This window comes from Geotrypetes seraphini, chromosome 1, assembly GCF_902459505.1.
Source record: "Geotrypetes seraphini chromosome 1, aGeoSer1.1, whole genome shotgun sequence".
Taxonomy (NCBI): Eukaryota; Metazoa; Chordata; class Amphibia; order Gymnophiona; family Dermophiidae; genus Geotrypetes; species Geotrypetes seraphini.
The window spans coordinates 143491827-143512367 of record NC_047084.1 but is presented as its reverse complement, the minus strand read 5'-3'; the positions used below and the strand labels follow the sequence as shown (position 1 = coordinate 143512367).

At 48.2% G+C, this 20541-nt stretch overlaps 1 protein-coding gene across 2 annotated transcripts; it reads left to right on the top strand.

Annotated features, from left to right (window-relative positions):
* The first annotated feature begins 1737 nt into the window (after positions 1-1737).
* On the top strand, positions 1738-19816 carry PCDH18 (protocadherin 18). 2 transcript variants are annotated; one of them, XM_033939234.1, is made up of 4 exons: positions 1738-4382; positions 6803-6888; positions 7028-7194; positions 18911-19816. In XM_033939234.1, exons 1-4 carry the CDS (start codon positions 1932-1934, stop codon positions 19579-19581), a joined length of 3375 nt encoding a protein of 1124 aa, XP_033795125.1. In that variant the 5' UTR covers positions 1738-1931; the 3' UTR covers positions 19582-19816. The 2 variants fall into 2 exon arrangements, with proteins under 2 accessions (XP_033795125.1, XP_033795117.1); XM_033939226.1 differs by having other exon boundaries at positions 6800-6888.
* The last annotated feature ends 725 nt before the right edge of the window (positions 19817-20541 follow it).

The following is a 20541-nucleotide window of genomic DNA, read 5'->3' as shown; positions in this document are numbered from 1 at the left end:
ACCCATCTCCACCCTCCCAGCCATTGAAGCCCTCCCCAGCCCATCCTCCACCAAACGGCCATATACAGACACAGACCGTGTAAGTCTGCACAGAGCTGGCCTTAGTTCAATTTTTAATATTATTTTTTGATTCTAGATCCTCTGTGTTCATCCCACGCTTCTTTGAACTCAGTCACCGTTTTCCTCTCCACCACCTCTCTCGGGAGCGCATTCCAGGCACCCACCACCCTCTCCGTAAAGTAGAACTTCCAAACAGTTGCTTCTGTTCGTTTTTCTGCTTTGCCTATTGGGGTTCGGGAGGGAGGGAAGGAAGAAGAGATCTGAAAAAAAAAAAAAAAAGAGCTCCAGACTTGTAAAACTGTGTTATTCATGGGGGCAGAATGTTCAGCAGCGTGACCCATCGCTAAATACATTCATTATGGGCATTTCTATTCTAAACAATTTGCCACACGGTGCTGGTTTGAGAAAGAAATAGAGAAGGAGACAATGGCTTATAAAATGCTTTTGAATGCTTTAAAAGAAGGAGTATTCCTGCTGGGAGATCATACCCTCCTGAGGGAGGGAGCGGGGGGGGGGGGGGGAGGGGGGAGGAGAGTTCTCCCCACTACTTGAACTCTGAGCCCCAAAGAAAATATGGAGAAACTCAGAGATTTCGTTTAAGCAAACAGAAGAGACGCTCCAACTTGGGGGATGATTTGAAAGGGTCCATAAGACAAGAAAAAAGAATAAAAAATATATCAGCCGGAAAGTGTGAGCAAAATTATGAACGGGAGAAAGTTTGGAACAAAAAAAAAGGAATGGATTTTCTATAAAATGCAGCAGTGGAAGCCCAGAGCAAACTTTTATATCAAGTATGCATCGCATGCCGAGAACAAGTAAAACAAATTAATGTTAATAAAATAGATTTGAAAGGGTAGACTATAGATTTTTTTTTTTTTTTTTGGCAGTGCCTGTCCCCTTGTTTCTCGATTGAACAGAAAATGGGGAAACAAGGGGACAGGCACTGAAAAAAAAAAATCTATAGTCTACCCTTTCAAATCTATTTTATTAACATTAATTTGTTTTACTAGTTCTCAGTATGCGACGCATAGTTGATATAAAAGTTTGCTCTGGGCTTCCACTGCTGCACTATAGAAAATCCATTCTTTTTATTTTTGTTCCAAACTTTCTTTTTTAGATCCTCTAATCTCCGCCGATCCTTCTCCAAATCACACCCAAACGATCGGATGCCCAGCCCGGCGCTCGGCACCGACGTGAAAAGGGGGGAAAACGTGGACCCCGCTTCGCCAGAGAAAGGAGACGAGAGCGTTAACGAGAGCCGCAGGCAAGAAAAGTTTTATGATCGGGAGAATAGAGGAAACCTGCGTGGAGGAAAGCGATCGTGTGCCTACGAGAAATAGTCATGCAAAAGTCAAAAAAGAAGAAATCCTCCGAAGCCGATTTAAAGTTTCTTTTTTCTTTTGCTAATTTGTCGCCCAGCCGGTCCCCGGGAGTGGGAGGAGCTACCTCCGCCCCCGCCCCGCCCCCACCTCCCCTTTGATTTGGGAAGCAGCTGATTGGCTGCGAGCGGTTCAACAGATGCCGGGCGAAATCTTTGGGTCCGAGCCAAAGTAGAGTTGTACAGATTTTTTTTCCTCCCCCCCCTTTTTATTATTATATTTTTTTTTAGGCTGGAGTCAGCAATCGGTGCTGTTTAGTCTGAGCTGAGCAGCTTCAAGAACGGACCCTCTGCTGTCCGCAGCGGATCTCAGGCGGCCGCTGGGTTAAAAAAAAAACAACCCCAACCGAACGCGCGGTAGCGAGTCTGGATTACGCGCGCAAAACCCCCAACTCCTGGGCGCTCGATCTAGCCGCTCCGCGCGTTTGCCGGGACCCAAATGCGCGCGTGAAACCCCCGACCCTCCTCTTTTAAAGCTCCGCTTCGGGGGAAGATGCGCTCGGTCGTCCTGCTGGCGCTGGCCGTGCTGTCCCTGCCCCGGAGGGCGCTCTGCAAGAACCTGAAGTACCGCATTTACGAAGAGCAGCGGCTGGGCTCGGTGGTGGCCAGGCTGTCGGAGGACGTGGCCGACGTCCTGGCCGGCCTGCCCGCCGTCCGCTTCCGAGCCATGCAGAGAGGCAGCGCGCCCCTGCTTGTGGTCCGGGAGGACAACGGCGAGATCAGCGTGGGGGCCAAGATCGACCGCGAACAGCTGTGCCAGCGCAACCTCAACTGCTCCATCGAGTTTGACGTCATCACCCTGCCCACCGAGCACCTGCAGCTCTTCCACGTGGAGGTGCAGGTGCTGGACATCAACGACAACGCGCCCCAGTTTGCCCGGGCACTCATCCCCGTCGACATCTCGGAGAGCGCCGCCGTGGGCACCCGCATCCCGCTGGACAGCGCCTTCGACCCGGACGTGGGCGAGAACGCCCTGCACGCCTACTCCTTGGCGCCCAACGACTATTTCGACGTCGAAGTGCGGACCCGGACGGACGGGGCCAAGTATGCGGAGCTGATCGTGGTCCGGGAGCTGGACCGGGAGCTGCGGTCCAGCTACGAGCTGCAGCTCACCGCCTCGGATCGGGGGGTGCCTCAGCGATTCGGATCGTCCATCCTCAAAATAAGCATCTCCGACTCCAATGACAATAGCCCTGTTTTTGAGCATCAGTCCTATGTCATTCAGCTGCCGGAGAATTCGCCGGTGGGCGCTCTGCTCATTGACCTAAATGCCACCGATCCGGATGAGGGCGCCAATGGCAAAGTGGTGTATTCCTTCAGTAGCCACGTGGCTTCCAAAATTATCGAGACCTTCAAAATAGATTCTGAGAGGGGGTATTTGACCTTGCTGCAGCAGGTGGACTATGAAGCCATTAAGTCCTACGAGATCGACGCCCAGGCGCAGGACTTGGGGCCCAACTCCATCCCGGCCCACTGCAAAATTATCATCAAAATTGTGGACGTTAACGACAACAAGCCTGAAATCAACATCAACTTGATGTCGCCTGGCAAAGAAGTGGCTTACATTTCCGAAGGGGTCCCCTTGGACACTTTTGTTGCACTGGTCCGTGTCCAGGACAAGGACTCTGGCCTCAACGGGGAGGTCGTTTGCAAGCTCCATGGCCATGGTCACTTTAAACTTCAAAAGACCTACGAAAACAACTATCTCATCTTGACCAATGCCACGTTGGACAGGGAAAAGAGATCCGAATATAGCCTGACTGTCATCGCAGAAGACAAGGGGTCACCAAACCTCTCTACAGTAAAGCACTTTACCGTCCAGATCAATGATGAGAATGACAACGCTCCTCGCTTCCAAACCAACCGATATGAAACGGTGGTCCTAGAGAACAACGCCCCTGGAGCGTACATCACATCTGTAATGGCCGCTGACCCAGATCTGGGAGAGAACGGACAAGTGACGTACACCATTTTGGAGAACTCTGCGCTAGGATGGTCCATCACCACCTACGTCACAATTGACCCATCCAATGGTGCAATCTATGCCCTTCGGGCCTTTGATCATGAAGACGTGAACCAGCTGGTCTTTGTGGTGCAGGCCAGAGATGGGGGTACCCAGCAGCTGGCTAGCAACGCCACAGTGGTGTTAACCATCATTGACGAGAATGACAACGCCCCGGTGATCGTGGGGCCAGCACTGCGCAACCACACCGGGGAAGTCTCAATTCCTAAAGACGCCGGGAGCGGGTTTCTGGTGACTAGGGTACGGGCCACAGACAGAGACTCGAGCATGAACTCTGAGCTGATCTGTTCCATTGCAAGTGGCAACGAAGGCGGGATCTTTATAATGGACCCGAGATCCTGTGATATCTATTTGAACGTTAGTCTGGAAACATTCCCTTACACCGAATGGGAGATCCTTGTCTTGGTTCAGGACAAGGGAACTCCCCAGCTTAGTACCAAAGCACGGCTCAAGTGCGTTGTTCTGGAACATTTGCATTCGCTGTTAAGTACGGAAGCTACTTGGATGAGCTCAGCGTCTTCAGACCACTCCATGATCACAATTTTCTCTCTGGGGGCCGTTTGTGCTCTGTTGCTTATCATAATGGTCACCTTTGCCACCAGATGCAACCGAGAGAAGAAGGACACCAGATCTTACAACTGCCGGGTCGCAGAATCGACCTACCAGCATCACCCCAAGAGGCCTTCGAGGCAGATCCACAAAGGGGACATTACCCTGGTGCCCACCATTAATGGCACGTTGCCCATCAGACCTCATCACAGGTCTTCGCCTTCTTCATCTCCGACCTTGGAAAGAGGACAGATGAGCAGCCGGCAGTCTCAGCACAGCCGTCAGTCTCTCAACAGCCTGGTGACAATTTCGTCTAACCATGTGCCGGAGAATTTCTCGCTGGAGCTGACCCACGCTACTCCTGCCGTTGAGGTAAGATATACGCTGAAACACACATTTACGTGAAAGAAAATAAGATATACTGAGTATCGGGGACCGGCTTTGCCTGTTTTTAATGTCGATGGGAGGCAGCTGAATATGGATCCCGTCTCGGCTTGTTGAATAAGTTTTATAATCTCTTGAAGTGCATGCAGTGGATGTGGCAAATTAAACTTTCTTTTGAAGTAAGATCCTATGTTGCTAGGTTTTAGGGATTTCCTTTCTTTAGTGGGTTTTTTTTTTTTCAATGTATTGATTGATATGTGTAATGAAATTGAGCAATTGTTTATCTAAAAGGTCCTATGCAGTGACAGGAAAGTGGGGGAGGGGGGCGATCCGCCCCAGACACCGTCTTGGTGAGGGCGCAGGTGCCTGTCCTCTCCGCCCCCACTCCTTTACTGCCCCCCGCCCCACTGCCACACATGCATACCACGTCCCTTCCCCCGTATCTCTGTAATGTTCCTGGCACGAGCAGCAACCCACGACCCGCTGTTACACCAGCGTCGGCTCCTCCTCTGATGTCACATCCTGTACCCGCGCCTAGGAAATGACGTCAGGGGAAGGGTCGACGCTGGCGCGACAGCAGGTTGAGGGGGCTGCTGCTCGCACCGGGAATGCTACAGAGGTATGGGGGAAGGGAAGCAGTGCGCACACGGCAGGAGGGGACGGGGAAGGAGGTGTGGGGGGCAGAGAAGAGGACGGGGGAGGGTCACCACCGCTCTCCCCCAGGGCGCTTCTCACCCTCGCTGTGCCACTGGTCCTGTGGAACTCTGTATATGGGTGACGAGTCAAAAGCGGGTGGGACAATTGCGCGCCGACAGAGCCGCTCAGACAAATGTACGCAAGACGTCAGCGCGCCGGATTAAAAGTTAACTTTAAAGCGCTCCGCTGTCGTTGGTTTCCCTAAAAAAGAGAGAAAAATTACACTTTCCACTTTCTCCCTCCACCCCCCCCCCCAACGGCAGCAGCAACACTTCTAAGTAAAGTGGAGGGTTCCCTCCCACGCCCCCCCATCGGAGCGCTTTAAAGTTTACTTTTAATCCGGCGCGCTAACGTCCGAGCGGCTTTGTCAGCGCGCGGTTGTTCTGCACATTTTAATCTATGTACCCTGTATACCAGGGGTCTCCAAAGTCCCTCCTCGAGGGCAGAATCCAGTCAGGTTTTCGGGATTTCCCCAATGAATATGCATGAGATCTATGTGCATGTACTGCTTTCAATGCATATTCATTGGGGAAATCCCGAAAACCTGACTGGATTCGGCCCTCGAGGAGGGACTTTGGAGACCCCTGCTGTATACTAGTATCAGTACTGTCTATTCCAGGGCTGCCCAAGTCCGGTCCTTGAGATCGACTGGCAGGCCAGGTTTTCAGGATATCCACAATGAATATGCATGAGAGAGAGATTTGCATACCAAGAAGGCAGTGCAGGCAAATCTCTCTCATGCATATTCATTGTGGATATCCTGAAAACCTGGCCTGCCAGTAGATATCGAGGACCGGACTTGGGCAGCCCTGGTTGCACCTAGTTAGGTTGCAAACAAGTGTATTTTACACAGAAGTGTACTCTTAGAAGCAGTGGCATAGTAAGGGGACAGGTGAGGGGGCAGACTGCCTCGGGTGCCATCTTGGTGGGGGCGCTGGCACTTCTACGCCTCCATGCCATGCTCCCTTTCCCGCCCCCTCCCCTCATGCCTCTTTAAATCTTTGCCATCAGATGTTGTTTGCACCAGCCTAGCTCCCTTTGATATCACTTCCGGGTCGCAGGGCCAGGAAGTGACATCAGAGGGAAAGCCAATGCTGGCGCGAGCAGCAGGCCAGAGAAATTGCTCACGCTGGTGAAGATTTAAAGAGGTGTGCGGAGCGCGGAAGGAGTGACAGGCAGAGAGGAGGGTGCGGGGGGGGGCACCACCCAGTGGCTTGGCGAGGGTGAGAGGTGCCCCTCCCCCACTCTCTTCTCCGCCCCACCTCCTCCTGCCACACGTGTGCGCGCCCTTTCCCTTCCCCTCTTTAACGTTCCGGGCTCTTCCTCTTGACGTCACTTCCTAGGTGCGGGTCCAGGAAGTGACATCAGAGGAAGAGCCGATGCTGGCACGAGCAGCAGGATGGGGCTGCCGCTCATGCCTGGAACATTAAAGAGGTACGGGGGAAGGGAAGGGATGTGCGTGAGTGGTAGTGGGGAGCAGGGAAGGAGGGGGGGGCGGGTGGAGAGAAGGACGGGTTTAGGGGCCCCCAACAAGACGGCACCCGGGGTGGACCGCCCCTTACTCTGCCACTGGCGCCACCGCCCCGGGTGTCTCCTGCCCTCCCTACGCGACTGGTTAGACGCCACAGCAGCGCACATGACTACTGTTATTTTCTGAGTAGCAATTTGCACCCCTTGCCTGGGACTTCATCTTTCCCCCTTTCCTCTAGCAGGTCTCTCAGCTGCTCTCTATTCTTCATCAGGGACAGTATCAGCCGAGACCAAGTTTCCGTGGCAACAAGTATTCCAGGAGCTACAGGTGAGCACTTGAAGATCTTCTGATCCGGTTCTGCGAACCGCAATTTAAAAAAAAAACAAAAAACAACAAACAAACCAGTGTTGCGAGAAAACCCTGCGGCATCCCTGACCACTTCTCGGCTCTCTTTCCGGTTTTCCAGGTACGCCCTTCAGGACATGGACAAGTTCAGCTTGAAAGACAGCGGTCGCGGCGACAGCGAGGCTGGGGACAGCGATTATGATTTAGGAAGAGATTCTCCAATTGACAGACTGCTCGGGGAAGGATTCGGCGACCTTTTCGTCCCAGAAGGGCATCGGATTCCTGCAGGTAAGGGAAGGCTGAGGTGTGCAGTGAGCGCGCTCGGTCCTGATAGTCACGTTTCCGTCGGCAAAAGGAAGACACAAGGAAACTCTCTTTTCCCCTTTGTCCCCGGCTGTATTTGCCATCATGTCTCTTGTTCTCTGTAGTGCCCTGTAGAATTCCAGCAACAAATGCACAGCTGGAACAATCAGGATATAATGGCAAACATCTGTCTGAAAGCTACTCTTAAGTAGTTGCAGTTTACGCTTTGAACAGCAGCTGGCTCTGAACTATCAAATCTGGCAGGTCCAGGTGTTTGGACTCAGCATCAAGGAGATTAATGTTCTGTTGTTAAAACTAGAATGCTGGAAGTGGCTGTAGCCTGTCTGTCTGTCTTGGAAACGAGGGTTGTTGGTTTTTTTTGTGTGGAAGGCTGGATTTAAGATTCTTGTGAATAAAGAGCTGGAGGCAGGCTGCTGCTTTTAATTCGGTGAGGCCCGACCTTGATGGTGACCCGTCAGATGCACGCAGGACGTTGGTGCGCCGACAATTCTGCCCCGACGTTTGCACGCAGGACAAAAGCGCGCCGCCCCTTTTACCCTCTCTGGGCCTTCCCGTTTGCGCTCTGAGGGGGGGGGGGCGTACTCACCTCCCACTGCACTTTAAATTCCCGCTCTCCTCCTGAAGCCTTCCCTTTTCTGCTCTGAGGGGGTGGGGGGGACCCCCCACTACAATTGCGCTCTCCTTCAGGGGGATGCCGACGCGCTCGATTGCCGCTACACTTACAATTGCACCCTGAAAATTCTGCTCCCTTCATGCACGTGCTATAATGTGGGGGGTTGTACCCCCCACAGCCCCCCCCCCCCAACGGCAGCGTGAAGAGTATGAAGTAAACTGGGGGGGGGCCCCACACCCCCCCGTCGGAGCTCTTTAAAAGTAACTTTTTAGGTGGCGCGCTGGGGTCTTGCGCCGAATTGTCTGCGCTGCTATGTCGGTGCGCCGAAGCCTTGCGCGCTTTTGTCCCGTCACCGGATGAAAATTAGGACTGGCTAAAGTGTTTCTCTCCTGAAACTGATTTATTCGGCAGCTTTGAAAACTGTAAGCTTTCCACAAATGAAAACCACTGAATGTGTTGGCATTTGATCTCTGCTTGTATTTCTGGATCCAGACTTGCGGGGCAGGGTTGATACAGTTGTGAGTTTATCCCGGCGCATGCTGGGACTTGTCGTTGTGATTTTCCCATTGCATTTCCTAAGAAAAAGAAGACTCCCAAGTCCCAGCCTGCACTGGGGTCACCCACTGCTGGATCAACCCTGTCCTGCATATCTGGATCCCATTTCACAGAAACCCTGATTCTGGTTTGAAATGGGCAGTAAAGACTAGGATTACCATGTGGCTCCAGAAAAAAGAGGATGGATTGAGACATCCGGGTTTTACTTGTATTGTTCTCAATGGAAGTAAAACCCAGATAGCTTAGCGGGGTTTAAAAAAGGTTTGGATAATTTTCTAAAAGAGAAGTCCAAATGGGAAATCCATTGCTTAATCCTAGGATAAGCAGCATAAAATCAGTTTTACCTCGTGGGATCTAACTAGGTACTGGGGATCTGAGTTGACCACTGTTGGAAACAGGATCCTGGGCTTGATGGACCTTCAGTTTATCCCAGTATGCAATTCTTATGTCTCAATCTATCCTCCTTTTTTCTGGAGCCATATGGTGAAAGTAAAACCCGGCTATCTTAATCCGTCTTTCTTTTTCTGGATTCATACGACAACCCTAGTAAAGACTCTCTGAAACAGGAAACAAAACATCGACAAGGGGAAAAACTTAGAACATAATCTATCCCCACCCTTTTCACACTTGACATCTTTTTTTCATTTCTTCTCTTTTCTGCTTCTTTTCTTCTTTGATATATCTAGCCAAAGTCTTCCCCCCCTACCCCATTACTAATGACTGTTTGCAGGTGGTTAATCTTATTAAAACATTGGGCATTCTCTTCCCACTGCAACAAGGGCATACGAGAGGGCCACGGCAGTGTAACATTAGCGAGGCACTGCTGTTCTTCTCTGAAAAGAACTGAAGAAAAGTCTGAAGATTTATGCTCCCGGGGGCAGGGGGAAGCAGAAGGAGTGTGCTGAAAACAAACTAGGAGAAAACTTTCTGGAGAGAAGCAGCTATAAGGAAAACAAAAGAAAAACTTGGGGTGGAGAGCAGAGTGGAAAGTCTGTCATGCTCAAATTTCATGCCGTACATTCTTTAAAGCTTTTTAGACGGATGGCCTAAGCTATTTAAGATCCCCGGGGTAAAGGGCGTTTTGCTATATTTTATGACCAGTGCACACACAAAAAAAGTCAACGCAATCAGAATTAATGATTACAAACTTAGGTAGCCCTGGTAGCAAGGGGGGGAGTGAGAAGGAGGAAATATACACTGCTTATTCCTAGGATAAGCAGCATAAAATCTGTTTTTCTCCTTGGGATCTTGCCAGGTACTTGTGACCTGGGTTGGTCACTGTTTGGAAACAGCGCTTGATGCACTTTCGCAGTACGGCGATTCTTAATGTTCTTATGTGAGCCAAGTATGGGACATTCAAGCCATTGTGACATCACTGCTGAGGTTGGCTCTTAGGCATTGGAGGAATGAGGCATTATGACATCACAGTCTCGGCTCTGGAATGTTGCTACTCTTTGGGTTTCTGACTAGAGGTCTGCACAGGAATGGGGATCGCGGGAATCCCCCCTAACCCACGGGGACCCCCCTCTGGCCTACGGGACTCCCACGGGGACCTCTCTCTAGCCCACGGGACTCCCACGGGGATGGAAGGCTTTGGAAGCAGGGTTCGTCCATATAATATAACGGACACGTCAGCCTTAGTAAAAGAGGGGGGTTTATAAGTTAATTACCTGAACAGAAAACAAAAAAAGGGTTCCACCAAAGAGATTCCACCAGGAAAACATCAGTTTCCAAGTTTAGTTTCCAAGTTTATTACAAGATTTGATTAATCGCCTATTCCAGGTTCTAAGCGATGTACAGCTTAAATTCCAAAGTTAGGGTAAACATACATGATTACGCAAACACAAAAGAAACTGTGGAATTGATGATCCTGTCAGAAGTAATTGCTGCTTTTTATGGGGACGGGCGGGGATGGAGGTAATTCCTTGCGGGGACGGGTGGGGACGGAGAGGATCCTGACAGGAACGGGTGGGGACGAAGAGGATCCTGGCGGGGACGGGTGAGGACGAAGAGGATCCTGGCGGGGACGGGTGGGGATGGAGAGGATCCTGGCGGGGACGGGTGGGGACGGAGAAGATCCTAGCGGGGATGGGTGGGGACGGAGAGGATCCTGACAGGGACGGGTGGAGACGGAGAGGATCCTGACGGGGACGGAGAGGATCCTGACAAGGACTGGTGGGGACAGAGAGGATCCTGACAAGGACGGGTGGGGATGGAGAGGATCCTGGCGAGGATGGGCGGGATTTCTGTCCCCGCGCAACTCTCTACCATGAACATTTCTTGTGGCAGCCGTAGTATTTCACTGGCTGCTTTTTATGGGGACAGGCGTGGATTGAGGTAATTCCTTGCGGGGACAGGTGGGGACAGAGAGGATCCTGGCGGGGACGGGTGGGGACGGAGAGGATCCTGGCGGGGACGGGTGGGATTTCTGTCCCCGTGCAACTCTCTATTTCTGACGTACTTGGGTTGACCACTGTTGGAAGCAGGATACTGTGGGCTTGATGGACTTTCGGTCTGTCCCACTGTGGCAGTTCTTGATGCTGCTGCGGAAAATGCACCGAAGCCCATAGGAACTAAATGGGTATTGGAGGGTACATTTGCCACAACAGCACTGCTACTGCGGCATTGTAAAAGGAGACCTTAGGGTTTTTTGTTTTTTTTTAACAAAGTTGAGGCTTGTCTTTTCCACCGTGGGTGTAAAACCCCATGATTTTTCTGTTAAATTCATTTATGGCTATGCGCTGACGTTGCCATTAGCACACGGCCATTAAAAAAAAAAAAAATTTACTGTGTGAGTACTTACTGTTACCTATTTTGTAGGTAGTAAGGGCGCGCTCGTTATCGGCGAGCTTACCAGTTAGCATGCGATAATTTAGATGCAATAACTGGTTAGTGAAGGAATGCCCACTCTCCATCCCCGACACACCCCTGAAACAAAAATTTTAAAATATTTACTGCACGGTTAGCACACGCACATGCAAAACTAATTCAGGGTGCTTTAGTGCGCTGTTAGGCCATTGCTTCCGTGCCTAATATTCCTTAGAGCAGGAGTGTCCAACCTTTTGGCTTCCCTGGGCCGCATTGGCCCCCAAAAAAATTGTTTTTGGGGCTGCACAAACGCTGCAGCAAGACAGAGGAGGGAGCCGGCAAGACGGTAAACACCCGGGGGCAGCAGAGGAAAACACGGCATCGCCCTCGACCGGGGCCGCACAAAATACTTCATGGGGCCGCGTGCAGCCCTCGGGCCGCAGGTTGGACACCCCTGCCTTAGTGCATTTGCTTCTATTGAGTCCTCATTTTCTATAATATATATATTAAAAAGATAGATTGTGAGCCCACCGGGACAGATAGGGAAAATGCTTGAGTACTTGATTGTAAAACCGCTTAGATAACCTTGATAGGCGGGATATAAAAATCCTAATAAAACTTGAAACTTGATCAAATAGCTCCACACTAAAGCTGAGCCAGTCCTGCTTTCACTCCATGGCCTGATTTAACATAAGAATTGCTGTACTGGGACAGACCGAAGGTCCATCAAGCCCGGTATCTTGTTTCCAACAGTGGCCAACCCAGGTCCCAAGTGCATATTTTATGCTTCTTATCCTAGGAATAAGCAGTGGATTTCCTCCAAGCCATCTTAATAATGACTTAAGGACTTATTTTTTAGGAAATTAGTGAAAGTTATTTTTTTTAAACCCTGTTAAGCTAACTGCTTTCATCAAAGTTTAATTACACGTTGCGTGAAGAAATATTTTCTCCATTTTGTTTTAAATCTACTTAGTGGATTTAACGCATAACCCCTAGTCCTAGTAATTTTGGAAATGAGTTGCAAGACATCACTTAATCTCTGTAAATATGTTTAGTAAGAGAAGGTTGAGAGGAGGGATCCTGGATTTTTCTTACACAAAGGCTTCCCAAACCTGTCCCACTGCCAATCTGGATTTCTGAATGTCTTCCAGGAATGCACACAAGATAATCGGGTATAGATTGATCTAACATCTGTAAATTTAGCTTGTGCACGTTCCCTGGGTATCCGACTGGCTCTGCAGCTACCATTACAGGGTTGGAAAATCCCTAATCTAAGAGACCTATTTATCAAGGTGTGTTAACTCACTAACATGTTAAATACCAAAACCCATGCTGAAAAGGGGTTAAAAATGTATTCATGTTTAAGTTTACTAATTTACTGCCATTTCTAGCAGCTTACAATCATAATAATAACAATTATCAGAAAGTGCTTCAAATTGTTTTTTTTATTTATATATTTATAAGTTTTAATATTTATAATACAAGAGTCCTCTTGTTACAGAAATTCAGATATATAGTTAAACAAGAAATCATAATATAATAGAAATAACAAAGAATGATAATACCAAACCCCCACCCCCCAAAAAAAAAACCCCCAAAAAACCCAAACAAAAAAAACCTCTGTGGAGTGACGATGTTCTTAAATGGACTTTATTTGAAAGTCCACATAAAAGCCTTAAAGGACCTAGTCCGCTAGGGATACAGGACCCAACACGGTCCGCGTTTCGACAAAAAGTCTTCTTCAGGGGTCTCTGGGGGTCCTATAAAGGTGAGTACGTGGGAAGCAATTGTGTGGTGAGCTGGAAGTGAGACACTGCTTGTGTTTGCAACATTCTAGAGCTCAGATTGTGATGTCATAATGCCTCATTCCACCAATGCCTAAGCTCTGTCCTCATCTGCACAAGCCTCAAACACTTTAAAATCCTAAGTAGCAACATTCTAGAGCTCAGATTGTGTTGTCATAATGCCTCATTCCAACAATGCCTGAGCTCCGTCCTCATCTGCACAAGCCTCAAACACTTTCAAATCCTAAGTAGCAAAAAACAAAAGGAATTGACCCAAAAATATCCACAAAGAAGAAAATCCAGAGAAAGCCAAAAAACCTCTGTGGAGTGACGATGTTCCTAAATGGACTTTATTTGAAAGTGTCAAAGTTCCAAAGGTACACTGAAATCATCCACATAAAATAATTCCATCCACATAAAAGTAAATCATCCACATAAAAGCCTTAAAGGAACTAGTCCGCTAGGGATACAGGACCCAACACGGTCCGCGTTTTGACAAAAAGTCTTCTTCAGGGGTCCCTGGGGGTCCTATAAAGGTGAGTACGTGGGAAACAATTGTGTGGTGAGCCGGAAGTGAGACATATAGGAAATACATTTTTTTAAAAATATGCAATATTTCACAATAATTAATTATATACTCTTCCTTAGACCACTAAAGCACTCTTTGAAGACAAGATGATAATAAAGATAAGGAGATCTCACAACAATGTAATCTTCTTTTTAGGTAAAGAAGATGATTAATCCCGGTATAATCTTATCTAGCAGCTCTTATTTATTTAGTTAATTTAATCAATTTTTGAGAGTCCAGAAAACTACGAAGTTGTTCCGGTGCAAAATATACATATTTGTTCCCAGCATATTTTGTCACACATTTACAGGGATAACTTAATAAGAAAGTCCCTCCCATTTTTATGATTTCTTCAGAATAATTTTCTCCGCTCTTGAGTAACATAGAAGCATAGAAGATGACGGCAGAAAAGGGCTAGAGCCCATCAAGTCTGCCCACTCTGCTTACCCACCCCCTGTCTATGCCCTAATGACCCAATTTTCTTATCTTGACCCTCGTAGGGATCCCACATGGGTATCCCATTTATTCTTAAAGTCTGGCACGCTGTCTGCCTCGATCACCTGCACTGGAAGCTTGTTCCAATGATCAACCACTCTCTCTGTGAAGAAATACTTTCCGGTGTCTGCAGGAGCCACTCTCTCCTCCTCTCTCTATTGGCTAAGGCTCTTAACATTTGCATCTCCTCTTCCTATAGGCTAAGGCTCTTTACACCTGCATTGTGATGTCATAGAACTTTCTGATTATAGAAACATGATGGCAGATAAAGGCCAAATGACCCATCATAGAAACATAGAAGATGACGGCAGAAAAGGGCTACAGCCCATCAAGTCTGCCCACTCTGCTTACCCACCCCCTGTGTATGCCCTAATGACCCAATTTCCTTATCTTGACCCTCGTAGGGATCCCACATGGGTATCCCATTTATTCTTAAAGTCTGGCACGCTGTCTGCCTCGATCACCTGCACTGGAAGCTTGTTCCAATGATCAACCACTCTCTCTGTGAAGAAATACTTTCTGGTGTCGCCATGAAATTTTCCGCCCCTGAGTTTGAGCGGTTGCCCTCTTGTGGCCGAGGGTCCCTTGAGAAAGAAAATATCATCTTCCACTTCGACACGTCCCGTGAGGTACTTAAATGTTTCGATCACGTCTCCCCTCTCCCTACGTTCCTCGAGAGTGTAGAGCTGCAATTTGTTCAGTCTCTCTTTGTGCGAGAGACTCTTGAGCCCCGAGATTTAGTAACATCAGGGAAAATCCAGATTTTTTCTCCAGAAACAAATTTTGGGAAAGACGAAAATAAGTCTTCATTATCATATTTAAGTCCTGCTCAAACGCTTCAAATTGTTATTGGTAATGTAATTCGCATTCTTGAGAGCATTAGCAGGCTAACCCGTCTGGTGCTATAGGCCAACTGAAACCAGTGGTTCTGATTCCTACTGAAGCCGCAGCTGAAATTTGCAGCGTGGTTTGAGCTGGATCTGGAACTGAAAATGGTGTCCCACCTAGGGTTACCAGACGTGTGGATTTCGGACGGCGTTTCAAAACCCGACACTTTGTCTGGGTTTTGAAAAGCCTCTTCAAATCGAGTCGGGCAGGGAGGAAATCCGCACATGTCAAAGTGGCGCGAAGCAGGAGCACGACCTTTGCGCTTTCTGCCTGGTTCCGCGCCGCTCAGTGATTGGCTGATGTCAGTCATTGAGCGGCGCGGGACCAGGCAGGACACGCTCCTGTGTCGCGCCGTTCTGCTTCCAAAGACAGCCATTCGGCAGATGAGCACCGCAACTTTTAAAAAGGTACCGGGGGGGAAGGTGTATTCGGGGGGGGGGGGAGGTATATTCGCTTCATAAGACCCACCCACTTTTCCATCCCCTTTTTGGGGGTGGAAAAATTGTGTCTTATGGAGTGAAAAATACAGTACATGTACTTAGTAAAACAGGATTCTTAATGAGAGGGCAGAGAATAAGTGTGAAGGAGAAACCATGATGGAATGAGAGACAGACAGACAAACATCGTGGGGTATTTTATGACTTTAGAATGTGTTACCTCCTCCTCCTTCATCCCATGCCCATTTGTCAGTCCTAAGCATCTTCATCCTCCCCTGCTCTATAATCAGTACTTCCAGGCCTTTGCAGGTTATCAACTTTTCTCTTTCTTACTAGCAGTCCCAGCCCTCTGCTTCTTGCTTGCTCCTTTCCCCCTTCTCCATTTTCCTTCCTATTTCTTTCCAGCCTCCCATTGCTTTCTCCGTCTATTACTACTATCTGAGGAAATACTTTTTTTACGGAAAGGGTGATAGATGCGTGGAACAGCCTCCCGGAAGAGGTGGTGGAGACAGAGACTGTGTCGGAATTCAAGAGGGCCTGAGATAGGCACGTGGGATTTCTCGGAGAGAGAAAGAGATAATAGTTACTGCGGATGGGCCATTTGGCCTTTATCTGCCATCATGTTACAATGTTTTATAATGTTCTATGACATCACAATGCAGCTGTAAAGAGCTTTAGCCTATAGGAAGAGGGGATGCAAATGTTAAGAGCCTTAGCCAATAGGGAGAGGAGGAGAAAGTGAATGCTGCAGATGGGCCATTTGGCCTTTATCTGTCCTCATGTTTTTATGTTTCTATTTCTTCCCCCTGTAGAGCTCTAACTTTCTCTGCCTCCCCCTCCCAGGTTTCAATTCATTATCCCTTCAGCCTCTTTTATAACTAAAAAACAATTGTAACGTTACTGGAAATGTCCAGTTAGCTCTTTTGTAATCCGCCTTGAACTGCAAGGTATAGGTGAAATAGAAGTCACTAATGTAATATAACTATTTTTCTTCCTGTCTCTTGTCTCCCCCCTCCGTTTTTCATTAATTCTTTTGTTATCCCTTAAGGTCTCTACTTTTTGCCCAATCCTCCAAATTCAACAAGTAGACAAGGAGATTAATCCACACCTTCCACCTATATTGTCCCCCTTAGCCCTATTCTTAAAGTGTATGCTTCTATACTTTGATTAGAGAAAAAGGCATGGCTGCCACGGGGACAGCACACACAGTCTTATTATTCCTGTATGATAATAAAAATTGCAATGGACTTGGTTACCTTCTGTGCCAAAAGCCCGTACCCTGCTATGCTATGTTACTCAAGTCCCTTCCCCCTAAACTTTGTCTGCCTTTTGTCCTACCTGGTTCCCCTCTGTGCCCGATAACATGGTAGCCTCACCTACGGAATCTCCACATTTCTCCTTGATGATAATTTGATAGCCTGTAATATTGTACCTAGGCTTCCTATGTTTTCTGTAACCCCCACCAGTCCTTCTGTTACCCCCGCTTTCTGATACTACTGTTCCACTGTTACCCACCCAGAGCTTTCTGGGAGGGCGGGAAATAAATCAAAATATATATGTAAGATCGATGAGCTCCATGTTTTCTATAGTTGGGGGTAAAACTTTGGAATTCACTTCCTGGAGTTTTGAGACCGTGTCGAGATCGTATGAGGTTCAAGAGACAGCTAAAAACCCAACTATTCGTAGATGTCTTTATGTGACGTTGAAAGGGAGGTCATCGACCTAATCGGGGCTGTGCTATGTTCCTTAGGACTGAGAGATGTTTAACATGGTAGGAGTTGAAATTTGATGTAGTAATATCAACGTCCGATTTTGTTTATTTTGGGGACATTTTGTCTGTTTCAATAGTATGTATGTGTTTATGTGCACCGCTTAAATCTTAAGCAGTTTATAAATGTTTAAATTTTATTTATGTATTTATTTACCGCCTATCGGGGTTGTCTAGGCGGTTTACAATCAGATACTCAAGCATTTTCCCTGTGTGTCCTGGTGAGCTCACAATCTATCTAATGCACCTGGGGCAGCGGATGATTGAGTGACTTGCCCAGGATCACAAGGCGCAGTGCTGGATTTGAACCCACAACCTCAGGGTGCTGAGACTGTATCTCTAACCACTAGGCCACTCCTTCCTCCAAAATAAATAACTCAGTTTAGCTCGGAGAAAGGACCCGACTGCTCACTAGTGTACTCTAAACTATATATCGTCTCTTTTTCTTGGTGTTAGGGTCCATCTGGTCAGGGACCCTCAACAACTGTTCCTTGGGTGTGAGCATTAATCTAGCTCTGTTGCAAACCGCAGAACTACCGTGTTTCCCCCGAAAATATGACCTACCCCGAAAATAAGCCCTATCATAATTTTTGGGGTAGGTCTTAAAATAAGCCCTACCCCCAAAATAAGCCCTAGTCCCTGGATTCGACAGCAGCAGCGCTTCCCCCTTCCTTCCCTCCCTCCGCCCCCGCTGCGCAGCCAAACCCCTGCTGACTCCCATCTTTCCATCTCTCCCGTCCGAAGCCCGCCGACCCTCTGACCTCGAGACCTACTACCTCCCTCCACAGAGCAGCGTCGGCAGCACTCTAAACAGGCTGCTAAGCGGCCTTCTTCCGCCGGGGCATTCCCTCTGCTGCATCACTGATGATGTCATCAACAATGCGGCGCACGAAAGGCCCCTGCCGGAGAAGGCCACGAAGCAGCCTGTTTAGAGTTCTGCCAACGCTAATCTGTGGAGGGAGGTATGTAAGTCTCGTGGTCAGCGGGGTTCGGATGGGAGGGAGAGATGGTCAGCGGGGATTCGGCTGCATGGCGGTGGGGGGACGGCTGCTCAAGGGTTCTGCAGCTGCACAGAAGGGAGGGATAGAAGCTGGGCAAGGGTTCTGTTGCATGAGGGAGGGAGGGAGGGAGGGATAAAAAGATACTGCAGATGGAAGGCACAAGGGGATGGGTGAGAGGGGAGAAAAGATGCTGCACATATGGGGGAGAGAAAGGAAAGAGAAAGAATTGGTGTGGAGGAGAGGAAGGGAGAGATGATCATTGTACATGAAAAAAATAAGACCTACCCCGAAAATAAGACCTAGTGCATTTTTGGGGCCCAAAATTAATGTAAGACACTGTCTTGTTTTCAGGGAAACACGGTATATCTCCATGCAAACCCTGGGTCAAAACAAGACTGGTTGAATTTGTCCCTTTCATCATGGAGCTATATGTTTGCATAAAGGGTAAAGCAGTGCTTCTCAGCTCGGTCCTGGAGTCCCCCCTTGCCAGTCAGGTTTTCAGGATATCCACTTTGAATTTGCATAAACTCGGTTTGCATACACTGCCTCCATTATATGCAAATGTCTTTCATGCATAGTCATCGTGGATATCTTGAAAACCTGACTAGCAAGGGGGAGACGCCAGGACCGAGTTGAGAAACACCGGCGCAAAGTACTGGAACGGCTTTCAGAATCCAGCTAAGAAAGTATAATTTATGGAAATCTCTTAAGCAATTATAGAGCTTGATTTTAGAACTGAAACAATCTTTGTCCTCTCTTGCAGCAATGAGATTCTGCACGGAGGAGTGTCGGGTTCTTGGACATTCCGATCAATGCTGGATGCCGCCCCTGCCTTCGCCATCTTCCGATTACAGGAGTAACATGTTTATTCCCGGGGAGGATCTTCAACCAGAGCAGCCAGTTCAGCCACCGCTGGAGCGGCAGGAACCGGAAAGTGAGCCGCCGCCCCTGGATGCGAGCGAAAATAAGAAGAGCTTTACGACCTTCGGGAAAGAGTCGCCGGACGAGGAAGCGGCCGACATCTGCAACTCCTCTCTCCTCTCAGAAATGAGCAGCGTCTTCCAGCGGCTCCTGCCGATGTCCTTGGAGGCCTACGCGGAAAGCAGCGAAGCGGACCGTTGCAGCTCGTTAGAGCGCAGGAAGGGGCACGCGCCCGCCAAGACTGTAAGTTACCCGCAAGGGGTGGCGGCCTGGACAGCCGGCGCGCATTTCCCCACTTCTGCCAACAACGCCGCACCCCCTCTGGGGACTCACTCGAGCGCCCAGCCGTCTTCAAAATGGCTGCCGGCCATGGAGGAGATCCCTGAAAATTACGAGGAGGACGATCCTGACGGTATGCTTACCCACTTTAGTGACAGTAAACATGAACTCATGGACGCTAGCCAGCTCGTAGCTGAAATTAACAAGCTGCTCCAGGAAGTAAGGCAGAGCTAGAAGTTCTTGGGCTCATCTTTTTTTTTTTTTCCATATTTATGGAAAACGGGAATAAAGAAAACGAACTGGTGTTGCTAACAGGTTGCATTTATCATAAATGTGTCTGTGTATGTTGAATATTAAAATCTGTATTTTCATATGTACACAATGCAAGTGTGATTATTTCTATCTGTATTTTAAAAATACATTTGTACCTTATATTTATGTGTAATTTAAAAAATAAATTCTATTTTTGTAGTCCATCTGGTATGTTTTCTTTTTTTTTTAAATAAATCTTTATTAATTTTCTAATGTTAACAGTGCCATACAATGAATTTAAACATAAACACTACACAGAATGTACTTTAAATACACAAATAATTTAAAAAAACAATCATTTTCTCCCCCCCACCTCCCCATAATTAATAGAAGTACATATTTAATTTAGGTTCATAGACAATGGCGCGAAAGACAAAGGCGCACCCAGACAATTGAGCGCAGCGCGGAGGCGTGCGCCGCTCAAAATTACTGTTTTTAGGGGCTCCGACAGGGGGTTTTGTTGGGGAACCCCCCCACTTTACTTAATAGACATCGCACAGGCGTTATGGGGGGTTTGGGGGGTTGTAACGCTCCACATTTTACTGTAAACTTAACTTTTTCCCTAAAAACAGGGAAAAAGTGAAGTTTTCAGTAAAATGTGGGAGGTTACAACCCACCACAACGCGGCGCGATGTCTATTAAGTAAAGTGGGGGGGGGGTTTCCCCCCCCACACACCCCCATCGGAGCCCTAAAAACAGTAATTTTGAGCGGCGCGCGCCTCCGCGCTGCGCTCAATTGTCTGGGCGCGCCTTTGTCCCGGCACGCTTTTGACCTGACACCTTAATTTCAATAATATAGATAATTAAGTATAGCAAACAATAATGCATTCCCTTCCCCCACCCACCCACACTGTATGTGTAAGGAAGTCAAATAAAAGGAAA